Below are 11,853 nucleotides of genomic sequence, written 5' to 3'. Positions count from 1 at the left end.
TGGTCCCTAACCCCCCAAGAAAAATGCCCCCCTTTCAAAGCAATTGAATACAAAGTGAAGGTACTCAAATAGTGCTATCTCCTGTTACAAATTCATTAGTTGGTTAAACCCAGTCCTTATTTTTTCTTCTGTCCCTATCTGTACATGTCTTTCTATCACCTCCATTTTACTTTTGCTGTGATTTTAAGAGTCAGACATATTGGCTCCTGGCTTCTAAAACATCTTTGTTACTAGTGCACTTGATCCAATGGCATTTACTGTCTTCAGAAATGGGATAATGATGCAGAATAAAATTCTAATAAAAACATGACTCTTCTAAGATCTGTTGCCGTTTGCCTTTTGAAAATCAGCAGGTAAAATACATATTGACATTAAATGTGAGAATTTTGGCTCTTACTCCTTAGTATGACAATCGTTCTATCAGGTAAGTTTTTTTAGCTTTTTTTTTTTTTTTTTCCAGTCTTTTCGTCAAGATGAGTGATAAGCCAGACTTGTCTGAAGTGGAGAAGTTTGACAGGTCCAAACTGAAGAAAACTAATACTAAAGAAAAAAAAACACTCTTCCCTCAAAGGAAAGTAAGTCATGGGGACTTTCTATTTGAGACAAACAATGGTAAAAATTAATAGGTTTGATAAATGCATGATTCTAGTAAATTTTGCCACAAAGTAAACAATAGGGTACCAATTATTTAATGTAATATTGCTTTAGTTGTTCAGTCGTGATTGACTCTTTGTAACCCCATGCACTGTAGCTCAATAGGCTTCCCTATCTGTGGACTTCTCCAGGCAAGAATACTGGAGTGGGTATCTTCCCAACCCAGGGACCAAACCCATGCTTACTGCGCTGCAGATGGATTCTTTACCTTCTAAGCCACGAGGGAAGCCCAATGTAAAATTAGAAAATAGCAAATTGTTGCCTTTTTATGTTGCTTATATAAGTAGTCCTTGCATAATTGGCCTTAGTAGTATTGAGGAATACAAAAACTGATTTTTATTGGAACATTATTAAAAACCACATTAAGACCAATCTTAGAATATTGGAAATAACATTAGAAATATAAGGATTTTTGTCAATTTTGGCTATTTGTCATTTTTCTGTGTCTAGTGTTTTAGGACTTTTATCTCATCCCTAATGAGCCATGCAAACTATGGCTTTGGCCTTCTCTACCTGATGACAAGATGAGGTGAGATGATCAGTTTAGATATTGGGAATACTCACGTTTCCCAGGGATCAGGGGATCAATTTGGGCCCTCACTTATAGCCTGCTGGAGAAACTCCAAGCCAAGGGAAACGTTTTGTCATATAGTTTTATCTGAAAGTTCCAAAGTTAGTCAAGATTGTCTGAAAAGGCATTCCTTTCTAATTGTATAGTGATAGATAATTCTGAAGAAAATGCTTCGGTTTTCCCTCAGTCTCAGAGCAATCTGTGGAAAAAATGAAAATAACAACATATATCTACCTCTCAAATGGGAAAAAAAAAAAACTACAGTTGAGTCTAACAAACGTTTTGTTCATTACATTGCACACACACACACACCTCACTGAGGATTTGTGGTTAGTGCCTTGGCATTCTAAATTTAAAGAAGGTATGGCAGCCTCCCTGGTGGCTCAGACAGTAAAGAATCCGCCTGCAATGGGGAGACTCAGGTTCGATCCCTGGTTTGGGAAGATCCCTGGAGAAGGAAATGGCAATCCACTCCAGTATTCTTGCCTGGGAAATCCCATGGACAGAAGAGCCTGGAGAGCTACAGGTCATGGGATTGCAGAGTTGAACACCACTGAGCAACTAACACTTTCTTTCTTATGGCAGCCTCAGTGATTTGGCAATGAGCTCTTTTGGAAGAAATTGAACTTAATCTTGGGAAAATACCCTCATAATAATTTGTGTGTGTTTTTGTGTGTTTGTTTTTCCCCCAGCTATCCAGCAGGAGAAAGAGTGTGCTCAGACATCATAAAATGGGGACCTCCTTGCAAGAGCAAATTTCAGCATTGCTTGAGTGTCTTGCTTTTGGCAAATCTTTGTAGAGATTTTAGGTATCTTCTGATGTCTTCTCACCCATAACCCCTGGCTAAGAGGTCAGGGGTAGCCAAATGTCCCTCATCTTAAAAGTTCCATTGGTGCATAAATTCCAGCAGGCAGATGCTGTCAATAATCTCACAATTGATGATCTTTGTGTGTAGTTTGAACTCCCCCATAGGATAAGCTGCTTTTAACTTTCTACAATGATTCCTCTATTGCTTTATAATCCTTAGGTTGCATGGTTTTGCATCTTCTCACAATTTATTTTCATTTCTAATGAAGCAGTAAAATAAAAAATATAACCAATATGTTTATCATGGGCTCCTGTGGTTCATTTCTGGTGGTCTTCTAAGGAATGAAAGTACACAAGGGTACTTTTCAGCAAAATAAAATGAGTGCAGGAAAGCTATTGTAGCAGATTTGGCACACGGGAGAGGCCGCTTCTGTCCAGATCACGTGGGTCCTGACTTGGGGATTGTGTGGCTGAACCACATCAACTCCATTTTGTCAATTCCATCTTAATTCGCACAGTCCTAAGCTCCCCTCTTTTCACATGATTGAGCTTTAGCCTAATTTACAAGAAGTGAGTCCAAGCCAGATGAGTACCCTGTCAACTTTTGCCCTTGCCTTCATCTGATATGAAACCTGCAAGAATGGATTTTGCTGACATAGATAGCTAATGGTCAGGAAACCCCTGAGGGGAGGAACCCCGATTCCAGTCGCTGCACCTGTGCTTCTGTCTTGGTAATCAGATTCTACTTTTGGCTTTGGCCCCTGTGAATTCTCTTGTACCCTTTTTGGAGGTCAGTGTGCAGTGCAGCTGTGAATGTCTCTGGATTATCTGTCCACTCTCTCCTTTGTTCCTTTATGTAAGTTACCCACAGTGAACTTCATAATTGCACTTTATGGCATTGCTCCCTCTGTTTTTTTGGTGTCAAATTCCTTCTCAGTTTGCAGGATATTATTCAACATTTGTGCCCTCCTACATGGATACTAAGTGCTCTTCCTGGAAGTTGGAATCATAGAGATAGAGAGCCTTGGGAGAAGAGGTCATGTGCACTAGCCCCCTTGTCTCAGAAATGAAGAAATGAAAACAAAGGGTCTGATTTGATCTTCTAAGGTGTGTAAGGGCTAGAATTTTAGGGGGACTCTTCTTGCTTCTTGGAAAGTGCTTTTCAGCTAAAGCCAGGGGACGTGAAAGGCTGGGGTTGGATGGGGAGAGGCAAGAGGCTCTTGCTAACACCCGCTTTGCTAAGCACATCACTTCTTTCATTGGGCATCAGCTCAGATATCTAATACCTGTTAATGAGCTGCAGCACAGAACTTCTGGTCTGGTTCTTGTCCTGAACAGAATTCACTGTTTTATGAACCAAGTATTTTTGGTGTTTCTGGTGAGCACAGTTGCTATGAACTGAATTCTGAATTATCTCCCCTCCAAAAAAGTAATATATTGAAGCCCTAACCCCATATCAATAACCTCAGATGTGCAGATAACACCACCCTTATGGCAGAAAGTGAAGAGGAACTAAAAAGCCTCTCGATGAAAGTGAAAGAGGAGAGTGAAACAGTTGACTTAAAGTTCAACATTCAGAAAACGAAGATCATGGCATCTGGTCCCATCACTTTATGGGAAATAGATGGGGAAACAGTGGAAACAGTGTCAAACTTTATCTTTTTGGGCTCCAAAATCACTGCAGATGGTGACTGCAGACATGAAATTAAAAGACACTTACTCCTTGGAAGGAAAGTTATGACCAACCTAGATAGCATATTGTTCTTTGCCAACAAAGGTCCATCTAGTCAAGGCTATGGTTTTTCCAGTGGTCATGTATGGATGTGAGAGTTGGACTGTGAAGAAAGCTGAGTGCCGAAGAATTGATGCTTTTGAACTGTAGTGTTGGAGAAGACTCTTGAGAGTTCCTTGGACTGCAAGGAGATCCAACCAGTCCGTTCTGAAGGAGATCAGCCCTGGGATTTCTTTGGAAGGAATGATGCTAAAGCTGAAACTCCAGTACTTTGGCCACCTCATGCGAAGAGTTGACTCATTGGAAAAGACACTGATGCTGGGAGGGATTGGGGGCAGGAGGAGAAGGGGACGACAGAGGACGAGACGGCTGGATGGCATCACTGACTCGATGGATATGAGTTTGAGTGAACTCTGGGAGATGGTGATGGACAGGGAGGCCTGGTGTGCTGCGATTCATGGGGTTGCAAAGAGTTGGACACGACTGAGCGACTGAACTGAACTGAACTGAACTGAACCCCATGTGTGATTGGATCTGGAGATAGGGTATTTAGGTAATTAATTGAGATGGGAGCAGGGGCATAATTGGATAGGACTGTGGCCATACAGGAAGAGAAAGAGATACCAGATCTTTCCCCTACATGTGAGGACCCAACAAGAAGATGACCACTAGCAAGACAGAAAGAGAGGTTTCACCAGAAACTGACACTGCTAGGTCTTGATTTTGGCACTTCCATCCTCCAGAACTGTGAGAAAATGAACTTCTGTTGTTTATGCCACCTAGTCTACAGTATTTTGTTCAAGCCTAGCTGACTAATATAATCAGGAATGTGAAGTCGCTCAATCGTATCCGACTCTTTGCTACCCCATGGACTGCAGCCTACCAGACTCCTCCATCCATAGAATTTTCCAAACCAGTACAAATTTCCTTCTCCAGAAACAGTGACTGAACCCAGGTCTCCCACATTGCAGGCAGTCGCTTTACCATCTGAGCCACCAGGGAAGCAATCAGGAATACATATAAATAAATGAGTCCAGATTGCTGCCTTAAAGTGATGTGTTTATCACCTGAAATTTATAAGAACCAATCACCTATAATCCTACCAATTAGACATGTTAGCATTTAAGTGTCTAAGCATCCAGCCTGTGGTCTATTAACATTCATGTATTTTCTGACTAAAGGTGATTATGCTGTTGCTATTTGCAACCTTGAGTATTACCTTACCACTCCCTTCTAAGAGGTGACATTCTTGAATAATCACTGGGTTTACAGAAATGAAACCTATGGTCTCTCAATAGCATAAATGTTCCTAAGCAAAACGGGTGGTTGGGGGATCACTTCTGCTCAAATATCATTGAGTTGACACAATCACAGGGCTTAGAGTTGTTGTTCAGTTGCTAAATCAAGTCTGATTCTTTTGACCCCATGGACTATATCATGGCAGGCTCCTCTGTCCTCTACTATCTCCTAGGTTTTGCTCAAATTCATGTCCATTGAGTTGGTGATGTTATCTAACCATCTCCATCTTTTGTGACTTCCTTCTCCTTTTGCCTTCAATCTTTCCCAGCTCAGGGTCTTTACCAATGAGCTGGCTCTTCGGATCAGGTGGCCAAAGCATTGGATCTTCAGCTTCAGCATCAGTCCTTCCAATGAACATTCAGTGTTGATTTCCTTTAGGATTAACTGGTTTAATCTTACAGTCTAAAGGACTCTCAAGAGTTTTCTTCAGCATCACAGTTCAAAAGCATCAATTCTTTGGTGCTGAGCCTTCTTTATGGTCCAAATCTAACATCTGTACATGACTACTGGAAAAACTATAGCTTTGACAAGACTGATCTTTGTTGATAAAGTGAGGTTTCTGCTTTTTAATACACTGTATCAAATCTTTTCTTCCAAGGAGCATGCATCTTTTAATTTCATGGCTGCAGTCACTGTCCACAGTGATTTTGGAGCCCAAGAAAATAAAGTCTCTCACTGTTTTCATTGTTTTCCCATCTATTTGCCACAGTGATGGGACAAGATGCCATGATCTTAGATTTTTGAATGTTGAGTTTTAAGCCAGCTTTTTCAGTCTCTTCTTTCACCTTTATCAAGAGGATATTTAGTTCCTCCTCATTTTCAGCCATTAGAGTAATGTCACCTGCATATCTGTTTTTATTGATATTTTTCCCAGCAGTCTTGATCCCAGTTTGTGATTCATCCAGCCTGGCATTTCACATGATGTAATCTGCACAGAAATTAGAAAATCAAGGTGACAATATACAGCCTTGACCTATTCTTTTCCAATTTTGAACCAGTCCATTGTTCCATGTCCAGTTCTAACTGTTGCTTCTTCAACCTGCATACAGGTTTCTCAGGAGGCAGTTAAGATGGTCTGATATTCCAATCACTTTAAGGATTTTCCACAGTTGGTTGTGATCCACACATTCAAAGGCTTTAGCATAGTCAATGATGCACAAATAGAAGCTTTTTTTTTTTTTTTTAATCCCCTTGCTTTTTCTATCTTCCAGGTGGCTCAGACAGTAAAGAATCTGCCTGCAATGTGGGAAATTTGGGTTCAATCCCAGTATCAGAAAGATCATCTGGAGGAGGAAATGGACACCCACTCCAATATTCTTGCCTGGAAACTCCTATGCATAGAGGAGCCTGGCAGACTACAGTCCTTGGGGTCACAAAGAGTCAGACACAACTGAGAAAACTGAGTGACTTTCACTTTTGCTTTTTCTATGGTCCGATGGATGTTGGCTATTTGATCTCTGATTTCTCTGCCTTTTCTAAATCCAGCTTGTACATCTGGAAGTTCTCAGTTCATGTAATTTTGAAGCCTAGCTTGAAGAATTTTGAGCATTACCTTGGTGGCATGTGAAATGAGCACAATTGTGTGGTAGTTTGAACGTTCTTTGGCATTGCTCTTCTTTGGGATTGGAATGAAAACTGACCTTTTCCAGTCCTGTGGCCACTGCTGAGTTGGCCCAATTTGCTGGCATATTGAGTGCAACACTTTCACTTCATCATCTTTTAGGATTTGAAATAGCTCAGTTGGAATTCCATCACCTCTGCTAGCTTTGTTTGTAGTAATGCTTCCTAAGGCCCTCTTGATTTCACACTCCAGGTTTTCTGGCTCTAGGTAAGTGATCACACCATCGTGGTTATCTGGGTCATGAAAACCTTTTCTTTTGTACAGTTCCTCTGTGTATTCTTGCCTCCTCTTGTGAATATCTTCTGCTTCTGTTAGGTCCATACCATATACCATTTCTGTCCTTTATTGTACCCATCTTTGCATGAAATATTCCATTGATATCTCTAATTTTCTTGAAGAGATCTCTAGTCTTTCCCATTCTATTGTTTTCCCCAATTTCTTTGCGTTGATCACTGAGGAAGTCTTTCTTATCTCTCCTTGCTATTCTTTGGAACTCTGCATTCAAATGGGTATATCTTTATTTTTCTCCTTTGCCTTTCACTTCTAGTCTTTTCCGTCTTGCATTTTGCCCTCTTGTACTTTTTTTTTTTTTTTGCCTTCTTTCATTTCTTTTCTGTGGGGACTGTTTTGGTCCACACTTCCTATATGATGTTATGAATCTCCGTCCATAATAATTCAGGCACTCTGTCTACCAGATCTACTCCCTTGATTCTATTTGTCACTTTTACTGTATTAATTGTAAGGGATTTGATTTAGGTCGTACCTGAATGGTCTAGTGGTTTTCCCTTACTTTCTTCAATTTAGGTCTGATTTTTGGAATAAGGAGCTCATGATCTGAGCCACAGTCAGCTCCTGGTGTTTTGGCTGACTGTAGAGAGTTTCTCAATCTTCAGCAGTAAAAATATAATAAAACTGATTTTGGTATTGACAATCTGGTGATATCCATGCTTAGAGTTGTCTCTTGTGTTGTTGGAAGAGAGTGTTTTCTATGATCAGTGCATTCTCTTGGCAAAAATCTGTTAGCCTTTGCCCTGCTCATTTTGTACTCCAAGGCCAAACTTGCCTTTTACTCCCGGTATCTCTTGACTTCCTACTTTTGCACTGCAGTTCCCTATGATGAAAAGAACATCTTTTTTTTTTTTTTTTTCAGTGTTAGTTGTACGAGGTCTTGTATGTCATTACGGAACCATTCAACGTCATCTTCTTTGGAGTTAGTGGTTGGGGCATAGACTGGGATGACTGTGGTGTTGAATGGTTTCCTTTGAAAATGATTCAAGATCACTCTGTTGCTTTTGAAATTGCACACAAATATTGCATTTCAGCTTGAACATCTGGATGTTTACGGTTCATGTACTGTTGAAGCCTGGCTTGGAGAATTTTGAGCATTATTTTGCTAGTGTGTGAGATGTGTGCAATTGTGCGATAGTGTGAACATTACTTGGCATTGCCCTTCTTTGGGATTGGAATGAAAACTGACCTTTTCCAGTCCTGTGGCCACTGCTGAGTTTTCAAGATTTGCTGGCATATTGAGTGAAGCACTTTAACAGCATCATCTTTTAGAATTTGAAATAGTTCAACTGGAATTCCATCATCTCCACTAGCTTTGTTCGTAAGGCCCACTTTACTTCATATTCCAAGATGTCTGGCTCTAGGTGAGTGATCACACCATCTTGGTTATCTGGGTCATGAAGATCTTTTTTGTGCACTTTTTTCTGTGTATTTTTGCCATCTCTTCTTAATACCTTCTGCTTCTATTAGATCCATACCATTTCTGTCCTTTATTGTGCCATCTTTGCATGAAATATTCCCTTGATATCTCCAATTTTCTTGAAGAGATCTCTAGTCTTTCCCATTCTGTTGTTTTCCTCTATTTCTTGAATTGTTCACTTAGGAAGGCTTTCATATCTTATATATCTTATCATACATATTATGTATGAATTCCTGTAAAGTAACTAGGATGTTTTATTGTGCTAGGTGTGTTTTCCATTTAGTGAATCCAATAATCAAATACAGGCATTAATAAACCAGTGTTACAACTGCACCATATGGGCCATGAAGACAGAAGTGCAAGGGTGAGTGACACACATGACCTCTAGGAAGGAGGGAGGGAGGGAAAATGGGGTTTGATGGTAATGACCTGGAGGGGAAATGAGAATATGTAATTATTCACTTTAGAGGGTTACTGAGGAAAACGGTAATCATGATCTAACAGTGTTAAACAGTGATTTTTTAAACATGATTACTAAACAGTAATCATGATCTAACAGTGTTAGCTACTGAAAATACAAATTAGAGCAAGGGCTCTACCCTTGGAAAATAGTTTTAATTCGACAAGCATATCCCATTCAAACTTTTTTCAACATTGTAAAATGTGAGCATAAACCAAAACACATTGCAGAAATAGCTGAATTTGAAAGTTCAAGAAGCAATTCCTGTTTCATCATTTCTGGTGATCTCTAGGGTTATTATCATTTTTGTAAACGTTTTATTTACCTGTTTTATTATCTAACTATCTAGGAGATAGGGTACAGTAATCCAGAAGTTTTTATGTGGGAAGTGAAAAAAAAGTAAAATGAAGAAACTGATAAGAAAAGTCAAAGTTACCACAATCAAACTTCTTTCAACATACCCCATATTCAAAATTATCTAATATACATAAATGAGAAACCAAAAATAGTACAAAAATATCAGTTTACTTCTCCAGATCCCTGAATTATGAAGTTAGTATTCCATACTCCATTATTGGTATGTTCAGACTTACCAAATTCTAATTTTTTACCTACTATTTCTCACCACATTTAAAAGAAAAATTTTGTGACCTACAATTATGTATCATAGGATAACAAGAGTGCCCAATGAGAGTAGCTCAAGCACCAGTGTCTAGTGGAACAGCCAATGAGGGTCCTACAGCCTGTGAGCCACAGACATTGTCCCAAAATGTGTGGGGAGGTGACCTGGGATAAACCTGGGTGTGCTTCCTTGAGGTTTTTTTTCAGAAATGGTTATTTGATGATATGAATCCATAGCTGGAAGAGGGACATCTCTCTTGACCTTTGCATTAAGCTAAGAGAAAGATGGTGAGCAGCAAAAACAAACAAACAAACAAACTAAGATGACCTTGTCTTTGCAGTGTTTCAATATTAATATTAATGGTATTGTTAATATAATCTAATTTCCATTGTGTTTTCCTCTTAGCCTGTTGGCTTTTTTGTGTTTCTGTAAGTTATTATTTAATTCAAAGGCAGGTGGTGATTTTCCCATTACTTTTAATTGATTTGTAATCTCCCATTTCTATGGGAGCTCATCCTAAAAAGTATAAAACCCCTTTGTAGATACCAAACACATACAGGATTTTACCTTCAGTGGAGACCTGTATGAGCCAGGGTAGGATACTACAGGGAGCTTTTCAGAATAGAGCAGGCATAAAGGGGGCAATGCCTGAGCAAAGAGGGTGCATAAAGTTCTGGTATTTCCAGAGCAGTTTGGAATCAGTCTGGTAGCTCATCATATTCACGAGCTCCGACTGAGGACCAATGAGCCCATTAATAGTATCATTACACATTACTGTAACTGAGCAGGACACTATGTGGCCTTCCTGGGACAGACCCCATCCCCATATGTCTTCCACTTGCCTCTTGTTTGCAGAAAAAGTTTAGCATGCTATATCTTCCCTGAATTCCAAAGAGTAAAGCTTAATCAGAGAAGTCAGAGAGTACAGAGGCAAAGGAAAACACTCAAGCAAGACAAAATAATAATAGTTTGGCCATTACCTGAAATCAAGGACCTTCAGTTTCTCCCGAGGGGCTATAGATAATATTCTGAGCCATATACTTTGAGCTGTTTTGCAAATACTAAAACCCCCATCAGGTGAAAGAAGCTAACTCTATGCTGACCACAAGCATGTAGACCCCAAACCGCTTGGAACTAGAAAGTTGATTATACTTCATCACCAACCAATCAGAAGAATGTCCATGAGCTGGTCACACACCCCGCAACCCTCTCCCTCACTCTCTTTAAAAACTTTTCCCTGAAGGCCACTAGAGAGTTCAGATCTTTTGAGTATTAGCTGTCCATGCTCCTTGCTTGATGCTTGCCATTAATGGTGGACTTCCCTTTGCCACAACCTGGGGTCAGTAGATTGGCTTAACTGTGTGCAGGCTTGCAGACCCAAGTTTGGTTTGGTAACAATTTTGGTAACCCAGATTGGACAGCAACCCTGAATGTGCATCTCATCCATGGCACATCAACAACTGTTCAATGACAAGCCCTTGGGGCTGTCTCACAGACAAAGATTTTCAAGCAGCTGCTGGACAGGATCCAAAAGCAGCCTAGATCTAGTTTCCACCTTCTGTTGGATGGAGCCCTTTCCCAATAGAGCTGGCTGCAACCTCTAGTGTATCCAAAAACTAACACTGGTTCACTGGTGAGTGGGGCTGGGTCCTGGCACAGCTGGCTGAGGAGTCCAAGGTATCTCAGAGCTGGTGCTGACCTGCTGGTGGGTGGGACTGAGGCCCAGGCTGTTCCTAGGGCTACTAGCAGCTCCATGGTGGGCAGAGCTGGGTCCTGGGGCTCTGGCTGCAGGACCCTGGGTGTCCCAGGTCTAGTGCCTGTGCTCTCATGTGTGGGACAGATCCTAGGCACTCTGGTGGACAGGCTTGTGTCCAGTGGCACCTGTGGGCTCAGGGCATCATAAGGCACACTGGATGCTGGTGGATGGGCCTGTGTCTCTGCCTGGCCAGTTACCTGCTGTGAGACATTCAATCCTGGTGCCTATAGGCTTGTGGTCAGGAGCAAGGCTCAGCCCTGAGGCTTATATGCTAGGGGGAAGATGTCAGAATGACACTTGCCAGCACCAGTGACCATGTGGTAGAAAAAGTTTTCCAAAATGGCTATTACAATATCTATGTTCCCAGAATTAGTTACAGTTTTCTCCTACCTCTCCAGGATACACTCCAAGGTCAGTCAGTTCAGTCACTCAGTCATGTCTGATTCTTTGTGACCCCATGGATTGCAGCATGCCAGGTTTTTCTGTCCATCACCAACTCCCCTGTCTTGCTCAAACTCATGTCCATTGAGTCGGTGATGCCATCCAACCATCTCATCCTCTATCATCCCCTTCTCCTTCTGCCTTCAATTTTTCCCAGAATCAGGGTCTTTCCCAGTGAGTC

The 11,853-nt window shown here is 40.9% G+C and overlaps 1 protein-coding gene across 1 annotated transcript; it reads left to right on the top strand.

Annotated features, from left to right (window-relative positions):
• Nucleotides 1–473: 473 nt before the first annotated feature.
• On the top strand, nucleotides 474–2,123 carry TMSB15B (thymosin beta 15B). Its single transcript, XM_005900004.3, is given in 3 exon segments — nucleotides 474–548; nucleotides 551–575; nucleotides 1,918–2,123. Coding segments are annotated over 3 exon segments (138 nt in total). The 3' UTR covers nucleotides 1,956–2,123.
• The last annotated feature ends 9,730 nt before the right edge of the window (nucleotides 2,124–11,853 follow it).

Source organism: Bos mutus, chromosome X, assembly GCF_027580195.1.
Source record: "Bos mutus isolate GX-2022 chromosome X, NWIPB_WYAK_1.1, whole genome shotgun sequence".
NCBI lineage: Eukaryota > Metazoa > Chordata > Mammalia > Artiodactyla > Bovidae > Bos > Bos mutus.
This window is presented reverse-complemented; position numbering and strand designations above follow the sequence as displayed.